This window comes from Branchiostoma belcheri, unplaced genomic scaffold (assembly GCF_001625305.1).
Source record: "Branchiostoma belcheri isolate BF01 breed outbred unplaced genomic scaffold, Haploidv18h27 scaffold11, whole genome shotgun sequence".
Taxonomy (NCBI): domain Eukaryota; kingdom Metazoa; phylum Chordata; class Leptocardii; order Amphioxiformes; family Branchiostomatidae; genus Branchiostoma; species Branchiostoma belcheri.
In genome coordinates, this window is record NW_017802491.1 from 4601765 (window position 1) to 4627168 (window position 25404).

Sequence of the window (25404 nt, forward strand, 5' to 3'; positions counted from 1 at the left end):
TCCTCTCTCCTCTCTTCCTCTCTCTCCCTCTCCCTCTCCCCCCTCCTCTCTCTCTCGCGCGTGTGTGTGTGCACTGCAAAGTAATGTAAAGGAATTTACAGTCTATTATATTACATTCTGGTTTTTAAACTAGACACTCATTTTTCCAGGTTCCTGAATCAAATTGTAGTGACTGACAGAGGCAACAACAGGCCGCACTTTTTCCTATGCAACAGGTAACTGGCAAATTAGTGAAAATGCATTTTAACACATTTAAATGTATCTTAAAGACACTAGCACAATTTAAATTACACCGTCATACTAAAAAAGAATAATTCTTATTTTCAAAATAGTTTTAGTTTCTTCTTGCCTTTTGTCATTTATCATCATAAACTTTTCACCAAATCTGTGTATATTCCACAAACACTTCTAACCAACCAGCAGCGAGAAATTTTTCACCTCTAAGTTGAGCCCTTTATCTTAGACTGCGGTTTCTCCCTTACTTCATGTGACTCTGAATTGTTCTGATAAGTGCTAAGGTACAAACACATCGTTAGTACACGAAGGTAACAAATTAATAAACAAATTTCATTATTGATTTAATACAAAATAATGCATATTGAACTAAAGACCTAATAGATTTTGTTTTCCTTTATACGCTTACAATTTCCTTCTCTAGATGGTTTGCTACCGACAAGGATGACGGGAAGGTTTATCGGCTCCTGCCCGAATCTGGACCGGATGAGATGAAAGAATTTCGAAACGTATTTCTGGCAAAAAGTTCAAGGTAACAGCTATATTCTTAAATTTCAGTACTATGTGTGTTTTAATGGACATTTTTTAGGACTTACGCTGATTGATTTTTAGGACTGCAATGATGGTAGGTAAGGGAAGTTCTTTTTCATAGCTACCTTTCTTTTTCATATTTGGCTGTGCCTCAGATGTTTGGACTTTTGTAGAAGTATCCGGTAATTTTTTTTACCATAACAGGGACATGAACGACGGCCACCTGTGGTTCTCCGTGGCTGGCCGCCCGGCACGCAGCCCGTTCACCCGAGTCCAGCGCCTGTCCTGCTGCCTGACGCTGCTCTACAGCACCATGGTCACCAACATCATGTTCTTCGGCCGCGGGGACGACTTCGATCCGCCAGAACCACTCAGAATCGCTGGGACGGAGATCAACTCGCCTATTTCACTACCGCAGGTTTGTGCAACTTTTACTTACACTATCCCGCTTATTACTCACCCGATCCCTTCAATCAATCACCCCTTCAATCAATCAATCAATCAATCGATCAATCAATCAATCAATCAATCAATCAATCAACCAACCGATCGATCAATCAATCAATCAATCAATCAATCAATCAATCAATCAATCAATCAATCAATCAATCAATCAATCAATCAATCAATCAATCAATCAATCAATCAATCAATCAATCAATCAATCAATCAATCAATCAATCCTGTTACTGTTCCAGATCATGATAGGCCTGCAGAGCGCAGCCATCATCCTGCCTGTCAACCTGCTCATCGTGTTCCTCTTCCGAAATTCTGGCTCCCGATCCGCAAAGAAGCGAGCAACGAAGTCAATGAACAAAGTGCCCCACCAGAATCTTACCAACTATTTGCCACAGAAGAAAGAAGCTGATGAAACTCGTACAGTTGTTTTGTATGACACTGGCGTTGACACCCCGTCATTTTGGCACAGGGAGGAAAATGATGCCAAAATGAACACGGATTATCATACTGGATTACCTCGCTATGCAGAACAGACAAGTTCGTTCTCTGATAATACAGCAGAAAGAAATACTGATCAGGAGGATGAAGAGACGGGAACGTCCACCATTCCATGGTGGGCTGTATACTTGGGTATGTTTTGATAATATACTCATTAAAAACATTTACTTTTTTACCCTATGCGTTTTAATTTTGTCCTGAGAGAAAGTAGTCTTAGTTTTTGATTAATTTTGTATGCTCGCATCTCCTATTCATGTAAGCAATTGTTAACGTTACACATTTTAGAACATTTCTGCCATGCAAATACTTAAGTTTTGGTGGCTTCGACTTTATTTGTCACAGGCTGGCTGCTTGTCTGGTCCGCGAGCTTCGTGGCTGCGTTCTTCACCGTCCTGTACTCTCTGAGTTTCGGACGTGCAAAGGCGGAGGCGTGGCTTCTCACTTTTCTGACGTCCTTCCTCACCGACCTGTTCCTGTTGCAGCCGTTCAAGCTACTGTTGGTCGCCATCCTGTTTGCCTTATTAGTAAAGGTACTATTATTTGTTACCTTAAAGAGTAGATGGAAATTAATGCGTTGTTGTCTTCGTTAGTGGAATCATGTGTGTGGGTGAATTCACAATCGCCGGCTGAGAGCCGGCCGGATGCCAGGACAAAATCCATAGACAGGTAGACAGAGAAATTTACGGGAATGCATGAAGAAAGAATCCCTGGCCTATAAATAGTTCAACAAAGTAAAAAAAAGGAGTCCACAACAAGTAAAATGGGCGCGCCGTTTCAGGAGTAAATATAGCTAAGATAAAATGCAATTCATCGAGTGCAAAAGAGGTTTATCCCGGTTGCTCGTACTTGCTAAAAACCTATCAGTTCTGTGTTATATAATTTATTTGTCATATTTAATACAGTTGTCGTGTTTTTCCCTATTCATTTTACAGAAACCTGTTGAAGACGAAGACCCCCAGCCTGCCCCACTGCAACTAGATGAAGAGTACCTCCAGGATAACACACGGGTACGTTTAGTTGTATTGCTATTTTTAAAAGAAATTCTGATACCTAGACATCATGAACGATAATAAACATATTCACACATGCAAGATAATGGACTTATTTCTTATTTGTTCAAGTGTCTGTGTGTGTTTCTGTAATTTAGAAAATACTCGATGGAGCCTTGCTAACCATCGTCTATGCCTCTATGTATAGGGAATATGTGGTAAAGTCTGCCATCTCATCAGGAGTTGCCTTATTTCTTATGATTATTCTATTTAGATGGCGGAGAATCGACGATGGTCAACAGCAACAGGATGGATACGTTATATTATGACAGAAAAGGATGAAACCCGTCACTACTCAAGTGAAAAGGTATGGTCATCATCATCATCGTTTCGGAGTGTTGTCGCTCCTGTATAGGAACTCTTCATTGGCCTGACTCTAATTACCTTCGTCCTGGAGGTTATGTCCGACGTCCTGACCAAGTTGGATGGCCGCATTCGTTGGCCGAGCCGGTATGCATAGCAAAACTCTTATGTGATTAGGTACACCATTGACAATTTAGCGATCCATTATTTTTATCTTTTGTGGTCCAGCGCAAGCAGTTTTTTTCAATCACATACATTTTTTGCTATTTCTCCTTCGTTTCCAATGACTTAAGATCAATAACATAGACCAGGCATCTGTCACCATGGTAACTAGTGCTGTAACAGACATCTTATGGTTACATTACGAGTATGATGGGAGTTGCAGGGTAGCATGGGGGACTGGGCATTGCATATTGTATAAACAGAGCAGTAGTTTTCTCGGCTAAACCATGAGAATATGAACATTGTATGTCTCCTGGAAAATGTTACAGTTCTAGTCTTAATCATCCGTCTTACATTTTACTGACAGACTTCTGAAGGGACACATCCTAACTCCCCACCCGAGGAATCCGCACTAACCGAGCAACGCGCACAGAGCACGCAAAAACGCAGGAGACGTAAACAGATAGTTGAGGTTTTGATGTTTGGGCTGTTCGTGACCGTGGTTATGTTGACGTCCTACAAAGAAAGAAGCCCCTTGGCTTTCTACGTGACGGAGAATGTGCAGGGGTTCATCCTTGACAGTGGCGACATTAATTTCCCAGAGGTAATTACTTGGATTACATTCCTAAATTGTTTATTTATTCCTCTATTTAGGGGTAGTATACCTTTTCTTCTTTTTTCCGCAACAGCGCCATGATTCTAAATGAGTAGGCAGGGACTGGTCTTTTTAACACCAACATTTTATTCGTACCAGAAAATTTCATTGTTGGCAGGTAAAGTTTAGTCTTTATTTCTGATTTCTTCTTACCAGATCGAAGACATCCCGTCGTTCTGGACTTGGGTGACAACTGGGTTGATCCCTGCCACCCACGTGTCCCGATGGTACAATGGTTGGAGCGTCACGGAGACCATGGTCCTGGATGACATGTTAACTCACCCGCTGGGACCAGTGCAGCTGAGACAAGTGCGACTAAAGCCAGGTAATTACATCTAGTCTGGCTCAGGTGACAATGAGACCTGGCTTTAGTTAGGCCCCATTCCACTTGGCTATCTCACGGCGCTCTCTCTGCGACCTGAAATTGGCCAGCGCCCATGAAGAGCGCTGAACGTTTGAAACATTGTTTTACTCTAATTACTTCTAATTGATACTGTTATCTATATTTATCCAGGCAAACACTGTACGCCACCTGAGAGAATGACGACCGTGACACCTCGCTGTGCGGATATGTATTCTCTTGATTTAGCCGACACACAGAACTACAGAGAACGGTGGAACACCACTACAAACACAACGGGCAACGCTTTTTGCCTTTCAGTTTTTCCCAACACAACGGAATCTCCTGAATTTTACGACTGTGATGATCAACAGGATCCGTGGAGATACACGTTTGCCTCCGTCACTGATGGTGAGATATATTCGATACGTGTTTGTGTGTATGAGTATGTGTGTTATGTCTGGCTGCGTTTGTTTCTGCACTGCATTTTCTGTTTAAAAAGAAGGCGCTGATTCCAATTGCAATGCTTGCCTTGTTTCTTTACACAGCTTTTCCGTACTTTGGAGTACGGGGTACCTACTCAGCCGGTGGCTACGTCACGTCTTTGGGAAGAACAGAACAAATCAGCTTGGCTCGAGCAGCTTACCTACAGAGACAAGACTGGCTGGACGACAAGACACGGGTAGTTTTCATAGAACTCACCCTGTACAACCCGCACGTCAACTTGTTTTCCGTGGTTTCCATGGCAGTAGAGTTTACCAATCTCGGAGCCATTTACAAGGGGTCAGAGGTCGTTACCTTGCGACTCATCCAACGCGACGCCATCTTGCTTCTCGCTCTCAGAGGAGTCTTTGCTCTGTTGGTTCTCGTGTATGCACTCAAGGAAGGTGAATAAAGAAGTCATAGCATAGAGTTTAATAAAGGACTGTATAACTTTCTTAGAATGAAAAAAAGTACTATACTATGTATAAATTCACGGTACACGCCCGTGGAAAGCAGCACTCTTCGGGAAGTTTTTTTTTAAACCAACATATTGGGCTTGCCATAATGCATGACGAAAATGATGATTTATATAATGGTTTTGCACATAAAAATTAACCTTGTAAACCATTTCTTTTCAGGTAAAGCGCTGTTCTCACGCCCCCTTGACTACCTGAGTGAGTTCTGGAGCTGGGTAGAACTTCTTGTCATCGCTGTTGGCTTCTCCGCTCTCGGTGTCTACTTCTACACTCAAAGCATCATCGACGAAGTCGCAGTACAACGTGCGGCAGGAAACTCTACCTTTGAAGGTTACAAAAGCGCCGTCAGCTGGTACCAGGTCTACACCCACCTTCTGGGCCTTCTCATCTGCTGCTCTACGTTCAAGTTCATCCGGATCCTCCGCTTCAACTCTCACGTGAACGCCTTGTCCATGACCTTGAGACGATCCCTCAAGCCTGTAACACAGTTCATGTTCACGGCTGGAATCGTCATCATGGCGTTTACCCAGACGGCAAGTTTGATTTTCGGCGTCAAGCTCATGGAGTACAAAAACATAACTTCTAGTCTGCAAAGCCTTCTATTGATGGTGTTAGGTAGCTTTGATTTCGAGGCCTTAAGTCACGGGCATTACATTCTAGGTCCGTTGATATTTTTCATATACCAGTGTATGATGCAGTTTTTCTTATTGAGCATGTTTATGGCTATCATAATGGACGTGTACGCAGTAGAAAATCAACCAACGAACGACAATGGGCTGAATTTTAATGCTTTTATGAAAGAATCTGCCTCAAAGACTTTCAGTAAAGTGAAGGGTGCTTCTAAACCTACTTCTCATGAGAAAAAGAGCGCACCACGAAGAGACAGGCGGGATATGCTTGCGCAGATGGATAAAGTGGTTGTTGAGCTTGACACCTATGACAACTTTAAACCTTTGTAAAGTACATGCAGACGCGAAAGGGTGATAAATTTTATTTCTGCGTGACACCTTGCAAGCTAGTGGTATCTAAAGTACAAATAGACGTCAGAGAATGCAACATTCCTGCATGGTCCCACCAGAATATATAGAAGATGAATGATGTACTCATTTTATATCTTTTTGTTTGGATAGTGGCGTTAAATGTTAAAATCTAAATGATATACTAATCAATAGACCTGTATTATAATTATAGTTACTATGAATAATATCATACCCGTATCGAGACCACATAAAAAGCACCATACATGTAATTATACTTTACGTAATACGTATTCCTAAACAGTTACTTTATCTTTTTATATGTCAGTGACTAAAAAGGGACCAAACTTATAAAGGGTTATAGTCATCTGTAATATCAATATAATCATTCACCAGTGGTAAATCTGATCTGTCAGGTCTCTATTGAAAACCTTATTCGTATGTATTCAGTATATCAATCATTGACAAGCGTTTTATGATACTTTACTCTTATAGTTTTATAGCTGCGTTGTGCAGATTTTCATCTATATTGCGTCGTCTAGACTAAACCCCTTTAAAACACAATGAATAGAATGCCCTGACGTGTCGTTACGAGGCAAAATTCAATAGACCAATCAAAAATGTTTCCGTTGCCCCTCACGACACTTCAACAAGTGTGCCAACGTTTACAATAACGCCTATGCGGATGCCTAACTAAAGATGGCGTCCAAAGAATTCAACAACATTGTCAAGGAATTTCTCGTCTGCCAGGTCTGTTTGGAACACTTCAAGCAGCCAAAGATGCTGCCGTGTCTTCACACCTTCTGCCAGCCTTGTATGGAGAGGCTCCTAGCCGCAGAGCCAGTAGGGAAACTGGACTGTCCGACATGCCGCCAACACGTGCCCCTTCCTCAGAATGGCGCCCAGGGGCTGAAGTCCAACTTTCTCGTTGGCAAACTTCGCGAATTTCTGCAACCGGGTGGAAGGACGTCTGATCCGCGGGAGAAAGACGTCCCCTGCACGGGCTGTGAGGTGGGGAACTCTGCTCAAATCTACTGTGTGGAGTGTACCGACTACCTGTGTCGGACGTGTGACCGGACCCACCGTCGGTTCAAAGCGACCAAGTCCCATAAAGTTGTAACCATTCAGGACCTAAATTCGGGTCAAGCCGCCACCGAGCTTCGGGCAAGGGAGCCCTCAAAGTGTGAGGATCACCACGAACTGAACAAGTTCTACTGTGACACCTGTCATCGGGTCATCTGTCTTCACTGTGTGGTCACGGAGCACAAAGACCACCGGTACGTGGAGGTGGCAATTGCAGGAGAGAAGGAGAAAGAAAAGATCGAGGCAAGACTTGTGACAGTCAAGAACACAGCAGGCCTGCATGACAAATGGGTACAGCAGTTACAGTCAGTGAAGGACGAGTGGTCTCTACAGGTACGTCGTACAGAAGAAGAGATCAGAAAACAAGTGCACACGATTATCGAGGCTGCCAGGGAGGTGGAAAACGACAGAATCAGCCAGCTTCGCGCCATGAATGCTGCTCGGGAGAAACAGATGGACGCCGCCATGGAGGCAGCTGAGATGGACCTGGCCTACACAAGGAGCTGTGTCCAGTTTACGGACAACGTTCTAGAGTACGGGAGCCCGGCAGAGGTCATGTCGGTGGCCGGAGAACTGACCGTAAGTTTAGACGAATCCGCGGAGGAGAAAAACACCGAGAAGTCTGATCTGACCAAGGACTTTGTGACCTTGTCCTTTGACCCACCAAATGGTTCACTGAAGCAGGAGGTAGCTAAACTAGTAAGTGGGATAAACCGGGTGAGGACACCTTTGCGCCCACCTCAAAATCCACAGGTGCGAGCAAATGTCGTGATCGGTAGTGGTCAGGTGATTCTAAAACACGTCAAAACTGTTGGGGAGAAAGGCAATGGAGATGAACAGTTTTCCCATCCGTCCTCGCTTGCTGTCACAGCAGAGTCAAACATTGTAGTAACCGATAATAACAACTCACGCCTGCAATTTCTGGGCAAAGATGGCTCGTTCAAGAAGAGGGTTGATCTGGGGTTCCAGCCTTGGTGTGTGGCGGCACTGACAAACGGTGAGCTGTTGGTGACAGGAGACGGCCACAAGATTCACGTTCTAGACAAACAGGGGAGGAAGTCACGCGTCATTCACGTCAAAGGGGCTTCACAGGCACGTGAAACTACCAAAGGTGTCGCTGTTGACGGTTTGGGACGCACGATCGTCACTATCGGGTACCAAGTTTTTGTTCTCAGTCCCAGCGGTGACGTCATGCTGAGGTTCGGGGACAAAGGTCAAGGTCAGCAGCAGTTGGGTTCTGACCTCTGCGTGACCGTCAACAGCAGCAACCAAATCATCATCAGTGACTGGAGCAACGAGAACTTGAAGATATTTGACCCCAGCGGTCGTCATCTCTTCACGCGCGGGTCACGTGGCTCGGGACCTGGACAGCTGGACTGTCCCTGCTGTGTCATCACGGACAGCAAGGACAACATCATCGTGGCTGACAATTTTAACCACCGTGTTTCACTATTCAGTATAGACGGCACCTTCATAAGGCACCTGTTGACACACGAGGAACTTGGAATGAACTACCCAAGGGGCCTGGCACTGACTCACAACCGACATTTGGTCGTTTCTGAGTCGTTTCGTGATTCTGTCAGTTTTTTCCGTGTATGATACATGTTAACAACTTCCGAATTGTAATCTAGTGAATTGTACTTTACTTGTAACTCTACAAGCTTTCTTTTATGTAAATCATTTTAACAACCTTCAAGATGCTTGTATTGCATAATGTCTACCTATTCTCAATATTTCATTGTTTTTTATTATGTAAATATTTGTGTCTACCAAATGACATACTGGTGAGAAGCTATACAAATGGAAAGTTTACTGGTGTAAGTTGCGTAATGTATTTATATGCGATGCTTGCTTGCTTACTTGCTTGTGGTGCACTCATTGCTCTTATCTGTGTAGTTGATCTCTGTGTTGCACATTACGGAAGATTGTATGTATACATCCAATGTACAAATAGTGCTGTGTTGAAAAAATAAAGTCAACATTCGTTACAACATTTTCATGCAAGATGTCTTGTTTTAATCGTTTTTAGATAGCGGGATATAGATGATATAGCACTCAAATTTGAGTTTTCAGATAACTTCATTTATTTACAATTACTTTCTTCTATTCGTCCAGTATTGCACAAATTGTGAATCTAAAAGCTGGCAGTGAATGGAAGCCTTCTCATATATGGGTATTTGACAACAGTGCTCTCAACTTGCAAATTGAATATAAAATGTATACATCATTTCGCTCAAGAAAATATCTTTGTATAACTTTGATACAAGCCATGCCATGACTACACCATGTGTGATTTTTGTTTTAATCAGCCTTTTATTTCATATCATAAAAGCGCCAAAGAAGCTAGAGGATTCCTCGAAACAAATCATCTGTGGGTTTGAGACCGAAACCGAAACTTTATCTCCCTTCTCCAGCCTGAATACCCCTCCCTGAAAGGACGTGTAAAGTCCAAACTCTGTCCTTTTAGACCAGCACGTGCTTCTAGAACTTTTCATTATCATCTGCGGTTCTGGATAAGAAGATTGTTTATATGTGTAGTGTATGAGCTGAAAGATGTTGGCATCTTCTTTAGGATTTTCGAAAGGATTTTCGTTTAGGAACCTGTAGGAGAGTTGTGAGTAGATGTAATACAGTCCGTCTGCAGGAATGACGATGTTTCCTCCTCTGTATTTCATCCCGTTAGCTAGAGTGGCCAGGCCTTGTTCGCTCTCCCAGGACCGAAGTTTTACTTCTCCGTGGTGTTCTGTGTAGAAAGAACAAATTTTCTCATAAGAAAACAATGCGAGTATGTCTAAGAAACAATAACGCGATTTTAAATACATGGCAGTTTAGACTCATTGCAAGAAACATTGATATAATAATGATAAATGATATTTCTACAAAATGCTATATTCTGAAATAAATATTGCCCTGGTTTTGTTACGTTTGACTTCTTCTTTTGAGGCAGTGGAAGGAGAATGTTCCAACTGCCCACTAATTTGTGGTTGCACCACAAACTTAGTGCGTCTCGTCTGGGATGTTTTAACGCCAACCGTGCATGTAAGAAATGTGAGATAATGGCACAAATGTGTTGACAAGTGGAAGTAAAATTACAATCATACGAATATTTCCTAAAAGGAACATTTTTGAGCAAAAATGTTACATAACGCCCCCTTAAAACTGGTAGTTAATGAAGACAGCTTACTCTTGATGTTCTGTCTGGGGTTGCCCGTGAGATGAGCCATGGGTTTGCTGGAGCCCGAAGACCAGCCGGTCTGTAGAGGAGGACCGACATGGGTACGGTCGGCTTTCTGTTCATCCTCCAGGAACAATCTCACAGCCTGGCAAAAAGAAAAAAAAGAAATCTTCAATATAATATAATACATGTTTAAAGGTCACAAAATTACGTCAGGGCATTGTGCTACCGTCGCATGTACATGCAACGTCAGATCTTGTGATGCAAGTAAATCAATTGCATCTGTTACTGATGTTTAGTTAGTGTAATGATGTGTATGAAGGTCATGCTATTTTCAGCGTGACCATTGCAACGTCAGCAGAACGTACCGCGCCTGCGCAAAACTAGCGACGTATTATGTATAGCACTTTGGCAGAGCTCGTCTAATTTGCGTGTTTAAGGATGATATCGCGTTTATAGCTTTCAATTCCTGTGTCAGAAAAATATCTTCTGACCAAATATCCAACGAAAACGGAGAAAAAATTGTTTCGCACATGCGCAGTACGTTCTGCCGACGTGCTATGCAGGTGGACTTTACCCTGGATGAAAAACAACTTGTTGACCCTTGCACCAACATGTCATTAGTGGGCAATACCAATTGTTTATCAACAGACAGAAATATCAAACCAATTCCTTTAGAGAAATGAGTCACATTTTTTCTTTTGAATCAGCGGATGGCTATTCTACTTTTAACTTGTGACTAATACGTCGTCTCATCAGATTTTGACAGACAGACCTACTACAGGCATGAAAGAGACCTTTGAATTTTTTGAAAGTGAAAGACTTTCAACTTTGTTTTTGTAAAAAAACAGCATTGCAAGTTTTGCAGTTCAAACAGTTGATGATTTTTTGTTACCAAGGCGACATAAAAACGGCTGGCAATCTACTTCATTCTATTTCATGCTGACATGCTTCTTCGTACGTAATCAAAACAAGCCCCGGCTAAGAGTTTGTTTACAACTTGACTCAACTTTCAGCAATGATAACAACTAAAAACAAGACTGTTAAACGTCCGCACCTCGTCCACGGCAGCAGTGATGTTCACCTGCTCACCGCCGAGTCCTGTCAGTTCCAGCTTTTCGTAGGCGTTCCTGAGATCTTCGAGCTGCTGGCCGAGGTAGACCCACATCACGGCTAGCCCGGCACACAGGCCCGCGCACACCACCGTCAAAACAGAACACAACACCACGAGCGCGCAGTGGCTGGCACAACTGCCTTTCCGCTCATAGACTTCCTCAGCAAGAGGAGCGGTGGAGCATTCGCTGTCTTGACGCTTGGTACTGCGTGCTGCCATTTGTGCCTTGCTTTCCGTTGTTTTTTGGTGGAGAAAAATAGGGACCGGTCGAGATTGAGTACTATACTATCTATGCATTTGCGCGGTACAATCGGTTGATATTTGTACCTTTGTGGGGTGTAAAACAAACACCTTTACGTACATGTATGCGTAGCTCGTAGCTACCACCAATCACACAGACTACACTCATACAGATTTATGTATGCAGAGGTCTATAGGGCAATTGAAATACCACAGTCAGCAAACTAAGGTGACTGCTAAAGTATGAAAATGGAACAATATAGGCATACAAATCAATCACTGTTACACTTGCCGGAACGTGTTTACTGCGTTACTTGCTATGGTCAAACTTGCTATGGTTTATTGCACAAACTCACTGCAAGGATTCTTGTGACTTTTGTGAAGACGTTTATTTGATTAAATACAAAGGTATAACATGAGTAATAAACACTGTAGTAATATGGCAAATGATACAAATCAACTAAAAAAGTAACGACCAACCAATAAAATGATGAAGTCTTTGATCGTGTGTGCTAAGTGTTCTGGTTAAGAACAAAGAAATCTAGATTAAACCAGAGTCTTGAGTTTTCCTAGACCTAGTACGCTGAACTACCTAATATTCAAATATGGACTAGTCTATTACGTATACAGAGGGTAGGAGGAGTATAAGGCACTCTGTTGATCGTGGCCGCATTTTGGAGTACAAAAAGAGAGGCATTTTTATACCTCATTGTATAAATAATTTTGATAATATTTCATGATAGAAATCAAGCCCATCACTTGACATCAACCGTGATTATTATCGAACCTTAGACATGATATATGATATGTGTATGGAATATACATCAACGGATACAACAATGGACGCGTACGCATTGATCAGTACAACATGAACGCTCCAAAGAAGCTGGACGTTTCGTCAAAGCAGATGAGAGGAGCGTTAGACACCGAGACCCAGATCCTGTCCCCCTTCTCCAGCTGAAACACCCCGCCTTGGAACGACGTGTACAACCCGAACTCAACCCGCTTAGACCAACACGTGCTCTTAGCCGTCTTCATGATCTGTTTGGGTTCGGGGTAGGAGTTCCTCCTGTAGGTGTAGTGGATGATCTGGAAGACTTTTTCCTCCTCCTTGCCTGAATCTTCAATCAGATCGTTTCTGAACCTGTAGGAAAGTGTTAGCGCCTTCAGAACTTTTGTCATACCGGATTATGTGTTTCTTGAATATCTATTAGTAAACCTTGACATTAAAACATACTAGTACCTACCAAACAAATTAAATTCAGTTCATATTGCCAAAATGCTTTACATGTAGCTTGACACATGTAACGTTACATGTGGTAATGCATGCTAACCCGATTAAATCCCAACCAGCAAATCAGCAAGAAGAATACAAGAAAGCTGTATGCCTATTGGCTCTTGTACACACACACACTATATAGTGAATTTTGACCTGAAAAAAGTAAGAAAATTCTCCCAAATTATAACCTTAACAAAACAAAACAAAACACAACAAAACAAAGACACCTGTAGGATAGCTGGGAGTACACATAGTACAGCCCATCAGCAGGGATGACCAGGTTCCCGCGGCTGTACTCCATACCGTTGGCTAGGGTGGCCAGACCGTGCTCAGTCTCCCATGTCCTGATCTTGATAACCTCGTTCTCTTCTCCTGTAAAAAATACATGAGATTAGTATGACACTTCATCTCAGCTGATCCCAAGCTGATGAAGACAGAGAGATTCGGTCGAAAATTCCGATGACTCCAATTCCTTTGTGTTGGAGAACAGTTAATTTCTCGTGGAGAACAGTTAATTTCTCGATACAGACCATGTAGTTGGATACCACATTTAAGTATGTCTCTCGGTGTTTCTTTGAATCAGAATGAGTGCCATTCAGCGTATTGCAACAGCTTCACAGACACGTCTACTTGTCAAATCCTAGACTTGCATGTGTTACTATGATTTTCATTCAAGATATCCGATAGACGATAAAAACAAACGGATAATCGGAAAAACCATCTCTTTCTTGTGACCAACTAATTTCTTGCATTGCATCATCTGAATATTAATATATTATCGTGCATCCATCGAATGACTACTTTCATCTTATCAGCTATATGAAGTCGCTATGAATGATATTGTGCACAAAACATCTAAGTTAACCGTACGTGTAGGATAGTGGTTGGGCTCCGGGTTCCCTGTGAGATGAGCCAGGGGCCTGTCCCGCCCGCTGGTCCAGCCGCTCGGCAGGGGCGGCCCGACCTCAACATGGCCCCGCTCGGCTCGGTACTTCTGTAGCGCCTTAAGGAATGAGAGGCTTAGAATAAGCCGCTGCAGTAGTTTTGTATCAGGGTCTTTAAAAATAATTTTTCAATGTCTTTGCCACAGTATTTCTCGTAGAATAGGTATATAAGTTTCAGCGCAGCGCAAACAGCTAAAACGTTCCTATGAATTTACTGCGCACGCTTAATTTAGGTTTGCACTATAATTTTTGCACCATGATTTGGCCAGCACTACTGCGCCATTGATGACAAAGAAAATTCCCCGCCAACGTGAACTTTGGAGCGAACCGTTCACTATGTGTGCCTAATAAACCCATATACTAGGCAGACAATAACAACTGTATAATATACAATGTAGTTAGTAATAATTAGTTTAACCTCCTTTTGTTATTAAGAAGATACAGATATACAAATCTATACAACAGCCTGAACTATTTTCGTCTTAATTGAAATAGATTCTGAAGAAAAATATCAAATCCGAAGTATGGTAGACCTTGTTAATGTGTCAATCTTACCCTTTATCCAACGTATAGAACATAAAATTCAGTCCCTGTGCTGCGAGAGATGTTCTTTGAACAAAATACATTATTACTTTAGAAATAGCATAAAACTTTGTAAAAAATATTCTGCAACAAAATGCAATCTTACCTCTTCCACAAGTGCTGAAATATTCTCACTATTCGTCTCCCATCCTCGCCGCTCGTCGACTTTCTGGTAATCAAGCTTAAGCCTTGCGATTTCCTGACTGAAGGACAACCACGTACAAACCAACCAAACAGCGATGGCGAGCGAGAACAGCAACAACACGGCGCAGACGACGAGCATACAGACACTACTAAAGGTACGGGACGGCTCTCTGTAGTCCGCCTTGTACGGATCTAGAGGTACAGTCGAACATTCGCTGTCCTGGCGACCTGTGCGGCCCATGGTGGCAAGAAATTGTGGGATTTTCTCTCGGAAAATATGAAGACTAAATCTAGAATCGACACCAGCTGCGTTCAACGTGGGTTTAACAACTTGCGCTAGGCAAAACATGTAATGATGCAATTACGTCATCCATGCGGCCATATTTGGACACGTGATGAGGTAAATGTTTGATCAGGACGAGTCACGTGTTTGTTTGAACACGGTGATCACGTGATACATGTTACTTTGACCACAAGAAGGTCACCGTTGGTTGTTGTTTTATTTGAGACGTGTCTGGGCTTGCAAAGACATACATATATGTAGAAGGACCACAATCTTATATTGACCACTGAAATGTGGTACCGATATTGCTTCTAGCAAATCTTATTCCTTCTGGATTATTGGTATTGCTGTGAACTCCAGTATTTATGAAATGTCATAATCTTTCGGGCATTGTGAAGACATTTGTAAGCTACGTTTGTCTATTAGCAACCTTGATATAATATAAAGGATAAAATTTGCTAAAACATCCCATATCTAATGCAGTGAAGAAAATGGAATAATGCTCTAATGCTGAATCATTTATTGAGACTGAGAACACTTGTTGAAAAGTACTGTTAAACTTTCCAGCATGTGTTCTGTTGTGTAACACATAATTACCTTCACAGTACATGTATAGACTGTAAGTTCCCCTGCCATATAAGTGAAAACTACATCATTCAGTACTTCTCCAATATTCACCTGTTTCTAATTTAAACACATATTCCCTGTTCTATTTTGTTTGAAATCCAAAAAAAAAAACAACAATGAAACAATAATATTTAAAGTTACCTCCATATTGACCAAACTATGTTATAAAACATAGTGAAAATGCAGGTTGCAGATAAACAATAGAATATACTTTCACTACCCAAGTAGATGAAAATATAAAATCAATAAAAGAGTTTAGATTTTAGTGTTAGTGCTTCTTTTTGTTTTTCTGGAACTTTTTGACTTTCTTCCTGACACCTGAAGCTTCCATGGTGTCCTCATCATCATCAGCTGCAGACCTCTTCCCTCCCTTCTTCTGACCCTGCTCCTTCATTTCCTGTGGTAAAAAAAAAGAAATGCTTTTAAAAAAAGCTGGCCAGTGGCTAATATGGGAATAGTAGGTATTTATACGTTTGCTTTATGTTAAGTGGCAATGGCAAATGAGGTATGTCCCTGACATGGTGATAAGGGTGTCTCTGACTCTCAAGGACCTGACATGATATCCAGCATTAAGCCTGGGGCCACAAAAAACAAGACGCAAATGGTTGGATAATATGTACATGTTGGGGAAGATCTCAGCGATTCTACCAGTAGAAATCCCAATTAGAGTCTTTGAAGTCTTTGCACTTTGTTAACATGCTAGGGTGTTTCCCATTTATAAATCCTAAATTTTACGTCAATCCATGGATCTACAGTGACGTGAATCAGACTGGGTTCCCACCATCCTGGCGTATCTCTGAGCCTCCATCACTCTCTCATTCATCACCATCACTTCCTCCTCCTCTGTTTTATACAGCGGCAGTTTCTTCCCAATCAGGTGTTCAATCCTCTGGTACAGCTCCACATCGTACCTACAAGTAACAGCAAAATCAGGAACAAAGCTTACTCTAACATTAGGGCTTCAGTTGGTGCAAACATTTCTTCAGCTTTGTCTATCATCAACACAACAAGGATTGTGCGGCCTTACAAATCTGTAAAACCAATGACTGAAAGTGCCCTAATGTCAAGCTTGTGTTAGTCTTGGTATACTGAACATTGGTGTCAAGATTTATCTATCTATTCATTTCTGTTGTCTTTAGCCATCTCAGTGGTTTTGACAAAAAATCTTTTTCTTGGAGTCCAATGGAAATGTTATTTTTCTTGATGAAAAAAAACTTTAAATTGTCTAACATATGCTTAGAACTGTATAGAATGTGATCCGTACTGTGTGACAAAGGTGACGGCCTTCCCAGACCTCCCAGCTCTGGCTGTACGTCCAACTCTGTGGATGTAGTCCTGAAATAGAGGAATTGATCGATCAACCAATGAATGAATGGATCAATCAATATATCAATCAATCACTTCAGGTAAGTACCCCCATGACTTGAATACTCGTACAACAAATTGAATATAATTGTATTTACACTGTATTATGTAACAATCTATACATAATTCAGTAGGGACAGTTCCTCCCCTCCCCCTGCCCCTGCGTGTTGAAATCCTGTGAATGAATAAATTTATGAATCAATTTCCATCAATTTAAGTTGTTTTCACTACAGTTTCTACAAATTTTAGAGAAGACATAACACCTTAGAGTGAGTAGGAATGTCGAAGTTGATGACCACGTCCACATGAGGGATGTCCAGCCCCCGACTGGCCACGTCTGTTGCGATCAGGATAGACCGGCTCTTGGCCTTGAACTTGTGAAGGGCACCAAGCCGTGAGTTCTGTAGAGTAGTGTTGTAGCACAATGTTAGATAACAAAAGAATGGATTGCAAATGAGTATATTATGTATCATATGACGGCAAGCAATTGTGATTTTGACTCTGAAGAAGAGTTAGAATCCTGGACTATTGTCACCCACCCAATTGGCTTGGTACTGGGAAAGGCTACAGGCCCTAGTCTCTTGTATAGGGTATCAAAAAAACTAAAACTGTTATCAAAAGGGAGACATTGCAAACCCTTGATGAGAGGGGTAGCTAGCTAAATCATGTTATCTTCATTCCACCATAATGATTACACTTTTGGAATACCTTTTTTCTACTTTCTAAAAATCCTCAGCATAATATCTTACCTTCATCAACACATTTTTAAAAAGAGCTTTTTAAGACAAGGTTCACACTTTAAAATAGCCACATGATAGTTGGACAGCCTTAGGTCAAATGAATAAAATTAATATACTAGTTCTAAACAGTTTTTGAGACAGACCTGGCTGAGTTGTCCGTGTAGTGGAATGGCGTTGAAGCCCAGGTTCCTGAGGAGGAAGGCTGTACGCTGGGTGTTGTTACACGTGCTGCAGAACACCATGAAGGAGTTACCTGCTAGCTCGTTCAGGATAGACACCAGGTACACATCCTGTGGAAAAAAAAAACACATCAACAATGTCATCAACTATGAAAGACATGTATTCCAAAACCTGTCACCATGGTGACAGCCGTCTGGTTCAGGTTATTAATCTTATTTAATCTGAAGGGAAGAAGAAACAGAACAACTAAACTGCTAACAAAGTAACATTATGGTAACAATTTTTACCTTGTATTTACTGGGTATGAAGAGGTAGTACTGTTGTAAGGTGTCCACTGTTTTATACTTGGAGTTCACCTCCACTTTTACAGGGTTGGTCAGAGACGCTCGCTGTAACTTTGCCACCTGGATGTAAAGAAGATTTTTTTAATCTCTGGTAACGACACAGAACATGACAAAGTGTGACAGGAAGAGGAAAAGGACTATAAATTTTGTCAGTTTTCTACACTCATGCGGTCTGACTAAAGCCTGCAGTTATTCTGCAAACCAGTAGGTGTCCTTCATGTGCAAGGAAGGTAACATCCCAGTATACAATTATACATGCATACAAATATTACCCCAAATGTACTATGGAAAGGAGGTATACATATCAAACTAGGAAGTAAAACTCACAATAGCATGCATTTACCTTTTTGGTCATGGTTGCTGAGAAGAGATATGTGTGTCTTTCTCTGGGGATCACCTTCAGGATCTTGTCTACCTGCAAAATGAAAACAACGAGAACACCATTAGTGACCTACGCTTCTAAAGACACTGGGCACTCAATGCCCTGTTTAGGCTCTTGTCTCATCTATCCTTTAGTCTAATTATTTAACCGTTTGTTACATATTTTCTCTCCTCATGACCTCAATGAAAAGTGATCTGCAGGCCAATTTGAGTTTTCATCGATATAGTCTAGTCGAAACAAAGAAACAAGCACACACAACGATGTTCTGACGGTTTTCTCCACCCTTCTCACTTTTCTATTCTTGCCCTACCTGTCCGTTCTTTAAAAAGTTTAAAAGATATTGTCCTATCTATTCCATTGCCTACCCCTCCTTCTTCTCCCATTACAACCTCCATCAATCTCATTGTAAAACACATGACAACATTTCTACTATATTGTCTGAAATGGCTGACCCACCTCAGCCTCAAAATCCATGTTCAGGATCCTGTCAGCTTCATCCAGTACCTACATGGAGACAAGCAGCCCAGAAATACACATTACTGGCACATCTGCATTCAGTAGCCTCAACTCTTTACCTGCCAATGTGGTCTTTTGGCACCAAATCATATCAGTCAAAGGATTCAACAGCAGGGAGAGGATTATGATGACTCTCTTCAAGTGTGACCATCAGCATCAAATAGAGCCTTTTTTCCAACCCTTTTTCTTATAAGTTATATCCTAGCCTACCACCTGTATGTACAATGTCATGTATACTGCTGGCATGCAAGATTATGTGCATCTTATTCTCAGTAGCAAAATTGAACATCTCCAACAACATTGACATTCTTATTAGGCCAAGAGGCCTATTCAGCTGATGTTTCAGTGACCGTATGTCACCTTCCTGCAGGGCAATTTTGTCTGGTTTATATTACACAGCACAGGTGACCAAAACATCAGCTGAATAACCCCTTAGTTGTGTAAGTTATTTAGTGCCCCAGTGACTTACCAACTTGATGAAACTATTCATGGATCATGTAAAACATGTACCAAAGTCAATGTGATTTTGTCATGTGATTTTGCGAGGTTACCTGATGGACTTAATGAAAAAGAAAAGCACAAACTTGAAAGCCCTTAAGTCAAACAACAGCTAAGAAGTTGGTGATTGTTTCTAAATGTGTCGGAGATGCCAGGTGCTGTGAAGAGATAAGATTGGCTCTGATGCCCTGAGTCGCCAACAGGTCAGGAGGCCACATGTGGTGTTAACCTGTTAGAGATGGTCAGCTGCCTTTGGTTACATGAATCTTTCACATCAGTACATTGTGTCAGGGCTCGAAATACTTTTTTCTGCATACCTGCACTAGTATCATTGAAAATGACAAATCTATACATGTAGATTTCAGAGATGGCCAGCTGCTTTGGTTTCATGAATCATTGACATCAGTACATTTTGTCAGGGCTTGAAATACCTTTCTCTATACCTTCACTAGTACTGGTGCAGGCACCATTGAAGATTACCTGTAAATTTACAGATTTCAGAGATGGCCAGCTGCCAAATGTCCTAGAAATCATTCTGATATAACATGGTGTCACCTTCAAGAGAATGAATAAACTGAATTAACTGATAACAGTAACGCTGGTTGCTTCTGTGAGATATTAAAAAAATTTTTGGGCCACTACTTGCCTGGCCACAATACTGACTGCTGTAGCAAGCTGGTCTTATCATGGGCAGTATAGGTGACATCATAAATACCTGCACAGCTCGAATTTCACCTCCACTAACCTGCATATGAAGGGGATATTTTAAGCCCTGACATCAGTAAATTGTGATAGATGTCCTTGGTGGTTTTGAGGCAACCGTGCCTGCACCCCAGATCCACGAAAAAATGAACAAAGCTAGGACACATGAATTTTTCAGAAGGACGAATATGAAGATAAATGTCCTGTGTGGTTCTAAGGTCACAATCCTTTGACTCACAATAAAAACAAGGGCCATTGTGGGTTAAATGAGCACGTCGGCAGAACGTACAGCACCTGTGTGAAACCCGTAATGCATCATGCATATTATAACATTCAAGGTCGTATTTGAGTATATAAAGACAACATCCTGTCTACTATAGTTTTCAAATGTTGCGTTGGAAAAGATATTGTCTGCAACAGGCAAAATTTAGACACAAGGATGACCAAGCTTCAACAAAAGGGGTGAAAGATCCAGATTTTTCTACTCCATCACTGGTTAAATGAACTTCTATGCTAGAAATGAAGAGAAGGGTAAAGATGTCCATGCGTAATTGGACATCTATCCTACTCTATCTTCAAAACAAATCTTTATATTGGCATTGTCACTATTACAATTCACACAATCATATCTGACATTTTAGCTTCCATAACCTAGATCCTTAAAATGCACATGTAACTCCACAATCTACAGTCTTCCCTTAGCCATACTGGATACTTTTAAAAAAGGAGTAATTTGCACTAACAATAACTCTTCCCTTTTCTGTGCACATTTTATGAAATAAACCACCATCATCATCATATCCAGGTACCAATATACATGAAATGATACAGGAACAGACCTACAAGAAATGATCTGGAAGCTGTATAATATTCTAAAAAATTGACTTCTAAAAAATTGAGTAATATATTACAGCTATCTTAGTAATTGGCAAGACACAATCACAGTCTTACCAGGTACTTCAAGGCTCTAAGGTTGAAGCCTTTGGTGTTCTCGAGATGGTCCACGAGACGGCCAGGTGTAGCTGCAACGTAACACAGAAGGAACAAAAACTGAGAAAAAATAATCATAGATCAAATTTACCAATAATGTATAATTTCTCCAACTTTCATGCATGCAGATCACATATTTCCAAATGCAGCATTGATGATGCTTTGTTTATTATCGGTATACCCTCTCCCTGTTTAAGTAGGGCCTTTTTTGCAATCGGGGAGCAAAGAAATGGTTACAATAGTATTAAAGAGAGAAATTTAGTAAAATCACTAGTTATTCCATGTTACTTACCAATGATGACATGAGGTTTCTTGGCCAGCTGCAGGGCTTGTGTGACCATGTCAATCCCTCCAACTACCACAACTAGAATGGGAAAAAGGGACACGGTTTTTCATGTATTGTTCAAAATGTCTCTTGGCTTCTGAGAGATGACATGCACAAGCAAAGACTCACCACTGTACATGCACAAGTACACTAATAGTCAAGGTATCCTTGCTTATAATATAGGAAGGCAAGACATGTTTGAGACAGGACTGAAAGTTTATTATTCCTTCCCAAACCTACGTACACATACATGCATGTATCTTTGAAAATTATGTTATGGCAGAATCAGTACTTTCAAAGTTCACAGCCTCATGTGTTTTTGCTTCTAGGAGAAGGTAGTGATAACAGGCACAAGTCTCCCATGTCTTACCACATTTGATGCCGATGGAGGCTCCCAGTGCCTCAAACTGCTCGGAGATCTGGAAGGCAAGCTCTCGGGTTGGAGTGAGGACCAGAGCAAAGAGTCTCTGTGGTTTCTCCAGCAGGCTCTGTAGGATGGGCAGAGCGAAGGTGCCGGTCTTCCCTGAACCTGTCTCTGCCAGCCCAATCACATCCTTACCTACAGGACGGGAGGGCGTTTGGAGTGAGATTTTCAATTTTTTTTTCAAGAAAAAAATAGCCTAGCTCCAGCAGGCTCTGTAGGATGGGCAGAGCAAAGGTGCCGGTCTTCCTTGCACCTGTCTCTGCCAGGCCAATCACATCCTCCAGGATGGAAGGAGGTTGGGAATAACATTTTAATGCTTTGAGAAAATTTGTTCAAAAAGTTTTCATTATCATACAGCTGTTAAATCTGAATGCTGTACTTACCTTCCAGTGCCAGGGGGATGGCCTCTGTCTGGATCTTGGTAGGAGTCGTCCATTTCAGCTGTTCACATGCTTCACACAGCACGTCCACTACACCCTGGTGGTGGAAATTAAATTGACCAAAGGTTATTCAATAATAAATAAACAATGCTGTATGGGTGAATCAAGTGGGTATGAATATTCTTCTAATTTGTCTGATGGTCAGCTAAAAAAGTGTCTATGTAATAGGAACTTGTTGCAACTTGATGCATAATGTTATTGTTTATGTGACTGCAGGCTTGATTAGTGCTTTAGCCTAGAATCCAACAAGTAGAAGGGTGGGAGGGGGGCACACAAAGTTTTCATTCTGATATGGCCAGGTATCTATCAGAATAAGACTGACTGATCTATCACATGCCTATCGGTTGCAGTTATCATGTGAATGAACTTGGAACCATCGTTTAGCCCGGAATCATTTATAAACAGCGCTAGTAACAAAATCATTTTTCCGTCTGCTATAATTTGGCATGCGCATGCATGTGTGTGCACAGGAACCGGAAGATACATAGCAAATTAAACCGTGTATTTTTTACGTGAAGACGTTAGTTATACTTTAAAAGACGAAGTTATTTTATTAAGATTAAAGAGTATTTAATTGCCTTACCAAATCCTTGAAAGTGGTCTTCTTTTCTTCTGTTTCTTGAGATATTTCTGACGAACTCTCATCACTGGAGGAAGCCATCTTGTTGCTCAATGTCCGGAAACGGACGAATACACTAAGTATATAGGGACCTATAAAAAAGGAACATTATAACTAAAACGTATCAAATATATAGTAAAAAACACACATCATCAAGAATATTACAATTTAGTCGAAGTATTTAAAAAAATTTTGTTCTATGGGACCAGAGTTGTCTTGTGATTACAGTTTATCATTGGTTTAAAGTCCTATTGTATAATGTTACCTATAAGTACAGTGGTATATTCAAACAAATCAAGAGCCTCTGATTGGCTACTTTTGTTGTTACAACTTTACCGTCCTGTTCGCTGATTGGTCAGGAGGAAGCTGTTACCGATGATTGGGTAGATTTCAACATGGCCGCTGCATATCACATCAGTGTCTCTTTTCACCCGATCCTCTCTGTTTTCCACATTTGTCAACGGGCCTCCCGTCACACACTCACCAGCAGGAAGTAAGGGAAACTCGCCAACTGTCTAACCGTGCTTCCCGTGGCGTTGATCTCTCTGTGGAATTTTTGGCGAGGCTCCCAACACAGTATTGCTTCCGTACAACGTTTGTCAACACCATCGCGAGTTTTGATGTTTTGGAAGTGAAGTTGAAGATTTGGAGTTTGCCCTCGCCACTACTCAGCCTGGGGGCACGGACGCCACAAGTGGCCCGGAGGCTTTCTACAAATTTCTGAGTTATTTTCCTCCCTCTGTCACAGTTTAGACAGCCGTATATAGCCACGGATGTTGTACAGAATGTGTAAAAGTAGCGGCTAGCGGTCCATACGCCGGGCGTGTGTGTATACAAACCTTAGATTTAAGAGTACCGCTAGCTACTTTAGGTCCGCTACTACCGTCTTCCCCGGGAGCATAGCCAGAGACCACATGCTGGGAGAGAGTACTAGTACCTTCCAAGATGTTTCTTCCGCCACAAGCAGAACCAGTACCGAGCAACAGGACTCAGTTGTCGCACGGGAGGGGGGAAGAAGTGGAGTTGTGATGATGAGTTCTCCCGAGTCGGATTTTAGGGACCAGATGAGGCAGGTGTTCCAGGTGTGCGACAAGGATGGGAGAGGGACGATCAGCGTGGAGCATCTCCAGGCACTCATCCTGGAGCACTCCGGCGAACAGGTCAGAGAAATTACTAAAAAATCCTGTGGTATTCACTGTAATAAGCCCTGGTAGAAATTGTACTATTTCGTGATAAAAAATCTAACGTTACATCATGGAGACAAGACATGTCATGCAATTTCTCCCTGTAAATGTATATAATCATGGAGAATATACAAGTACAAGCACTCAGACTGGAGCAGTCTGGTGAACAGGTGAGGAAAATTACATAAAATACTGTAGTATTTACTGTAGAATTACCTCTGATAAAATAAGAATATAATAGTAATAAACTCAACATCATGATCGAGACATACATGTAATGCCATGCAAGGTCATGATAAGTACAGCCTACATGTCGAGCCTCTACTAGAGGCCACCAAAGACATCAGATTCTTAATAATTTAAAGAGACCTGCGAACAGATAAGTACAAATACACAAAATCCTGGGGTATTTACATGTACTTGCAGAATCTGTAGAAAAGCCCTGAATGATAATGGTAGCATTCAGTAACAGCAAAATCAACATCATATTTCATAATTTGATTTTCAAAATTACCTTGTGAGATTTTGGAGTACAAGCAAATGTCATCAGACGTAATTTGTGGTTCTAAAGGTTGCTTTCAAGTGTTAAAGAGACGAGGTTATTTACATTTTAGCTGCAACACTGGAATTTGAACCCCAGACTTGATAATGGAGCTCGGATGTTCTTAATGTGTGGACTGGAGTCACCAGACCATTTAGAAGATTTACTGGTGTGGTTAAAAGTGCATCAAGACCTCCACAGCACCACTGCACTACTTCCTCCAATTTATCAACAGGTCCCATACAGACGCGGCACTAACAAGGGGCATAACTCTGAAATTATGTACCGTTTTATGATGGAAAGCCTTGTTAAAGCACTCACAATGTAGGATGCTCAATACTAAAATCAGTACCGTTGTATGTGTGTCCGTGGGTTGATATTGGTGAACAGGGAAGGGCAGATAGCATCAGCAGACAGCGTTGGACATGAGATATGGATTTTCTACCAATTTATTGCATTCTGTGTCCATTATGTGGACATTAACTGCTACGCTAAGTGCTTTGAGTGGTCTGATGT

General features: G+C 41.5%; 6 protein-coding genes across 8 annotated transcripts in view; 3 read left to right on the forward strand and 3 right to left on the reverse strand.

The window, feature by feature from the left end:
* LOC109482230 (polycystic kidney disease protein 1-like 2) overlaps positions 1 to 6310 on the forward strand; it is a 22954-nt gene extending 16644 nt beyond the window's left edge. Inside the window, 13 exon segments of the mRNA XM_019784926.1 lie at positions 150 to 215; positions 659 to 766; positions 970 to 1183; positions 1464 to 1854; positions 2065 to 2252; positions 2655 to 2729; positions 2986 to 3078; positions 3604 to 3840; positions 4048 to 4216; positions 4406 to 4642; positions 4780 to 5118; positions 5353 to 6150; positions 6210 to 6310. Coding sequence (XP_019640485.1) covers positions 150 to 215; positions 659 to 766; positions 970 to 1183; positions 1464 to 1854; positions 2065 to 2252; positions 2655 to 2729; positions 2986 to 3078; positions 3604 to 3840; positions 4048 to 4216; positions 4406 to 4642; positions 4780 to 5118; positions 5353 to 6150; positions 6210 to 6277 — 2983 coding nt within the window. The 3' untranslated portion in view covers positions 6278 to 6310.
* Positions 6311 to 6570: 260 nt separating this feature from the next.
* Positions 6571 to 9138, forward strand: LOC109484383 (tripartite motif-containing protein 2-like). Its single transcript, XM_019787635.1, has one exon. It carries the CDS (start codon positions 6867 to 6869, stop codon positions 8847 to 8849), a length of 1983 nt encoding a protein of 660 aa, XP_019643194.1. The 5' UTR covers positions 6571 to 6866; the 3' UTR covers positions 8850 to 9138.
* Positions 9139 to 9243: 105 nt separating this feature from the next.
* LOC109484460 (tumor necrosis factor ligand superfamily member 10-like) lies at positions 9244 to 11824 on the reverse strand. Its single transcript, XM_019787730.1, has 3 exons — positions 11483 to 11824; positions 10435 to 10570; positions 9244 to 9993 (listed from the first exon to the last, which is right to left on the reverse strand). The coding sequence occupies exons 1-3, from the start codon at positions 11756 to 11758 to the stop codon at positions 9569 to 9571; spliced, it is 837 nt and encodes a 278-aa protein (XP_019643289.1). The 5' UTR covers positions 11759 to 11824; the 3' UTR covers positions 9244 to 9568.
* Positions 11825 to 12161: 337 nt separating this feature from the next.
* On the reverse strand, positions 12162 to 15069 carry LOC109484452 (tumor necrosis factor ligand superfamily member 10-like). The gene is made up of 4 exons (XM_019787719.1): positions 14691 to 15069; positions 13929 to 14061; positions 13286 to 13430; positions 12162 to 12923 (listed from the first exon to the last, which is right to left on the reverse strand). Exons 1-4 carry the CDS (start codon positions 14967 to 14969, stop codon positions 12638 to 12640), a joined length of 843 nt encoding a protein of 280 aa, XP_019643278.1. The 5' UTR covers positions 14970 to 15069; the 3' UTR covers positions 12162 to 12637.
* Positions 15070 to 15713: 644 nt separating this feature from the next.
* Positions 15714 to 23248, reverse strand: LOC109484448 (probable ATP-dependent RNA helicase DDX47). The gene is made up of 13 exons (XM_019787705.1): positions 23128 to 23248; positions 22488 to 22581; positions 22051 to 22239; positions 21648 to 21719; positions 21317 to 21387; positions 19106 to 19153; positions 18611 to 18682; positions 18211 to 18327; positions 17887 to 18033; positions 17267 to 17404; positions 16903 to 16973; positions 16420 to 16549; positions 15714 to 16035 (listed from the first exon to the last, which is right to left on the reverse strand). Exons 1-13 carry the CDS (start codon positions 23203 to 23205, stop codon positions 15907 to 15909), a joined length of 1356 nt encoding a protein of 451 aa, XP_019643264.1. The 5' UTR covers positions 23206 to 23248; the 3' UTR covers positions 15714 to 15906.
* A 268-nt stretch (positions 23249 to 23516) lies between these two features.
* Positions 23517 to 25404, forward strand: part of LOC109484405 (rab11 family-interacting protein 4-like) — an 87746-nt gene continuing 85858 nt past the window's right edge. Inside the window, exon 1 of one of the 3 annotated variants that reach the window (XM_019787656.1) lies at positions 23517 to 24323. In XM_019787656.1, the coding sequence (XP_019643215.1) occupies positions 24078 to 24323 (246 nt within the window). In that variant the 5' untranslated portion in view covers positions 23517 to 24077. The remainder of the gene's footprint in view (positions 24324 to 25404) is intronic. The other 2 variants (XM_019787663.1, XM_019787671.1) reach the window with 2 other exon arrangements.

Coding starts and splice junctions, on each gene's coding strand:
- LOC109484448 (XM_019787705.1), bottom strand. CDS start 23,205: ATGGCTTCCTCCAGTGATGAGAGTTCGTCAGAAATATCTCAAGAAACA. Junction 16,974..17,266: donor ACATTCCTACTCACTCTAAG/GTGTTATGTCTT, acceptor CCTCTATTTCAG/GACTACATCCACAGAGTTGG. Junction 16,036..16,419: donor CTCAGAGATACGCCAGGATG/GTGGGAACCCAG, acceptor TTTTTACCACAG/GAAATGAAGGAGCAGGGTCA.
- LOC109484460 (XM_019787730.1), bottom strand. CDS start 11,758: ATGGCAGCACGCAGTACCAAGCGTCAAGACAGCGAATGCTCCACCGCT. Junction 10,571..11,482: donor TCACTGCTGCCGTGGACGAG/GTGCGGACGTTT, acceptor TCTTTTTGCCAG/GCTGTGAGATTGTTCCTGGA. Junction 9,994..10,434: donor CCCCAGACAGAACATCAAGA/GTAAGCTGTCTT, acceptor CTTTCTACACAG/AACACCACGGAGAAGTAAAA.
- LOC109484383 (XM_019787635.1), top strand. CDS start 6,867: ATGGCGTCCAAAGAATTCAACAACATTGTCAAGGAATTTCTCGTCTGC.
- LOC109484452 (XM_019787719.1), bottom strand. CDS start 14,969: ATGGGCCGCACAGGTCGCCAGGACAGCGAATGTTCGACTGTACCTCTA. Junction 14,062..14,690: donor TTTCAGCACTTGTGGAAGAG/GTAAGATTGCAT, acceptor TCATTCCTTAAG/GCGCTACAGAAGTACCGAGC. Junction 12,924..13,285: donor TACTCCCAGCTATCCTACAG/GTGTCTTTGTTT, acceptor ACTTTCCTACAG/GTTCAGAAACGATCTGATTG.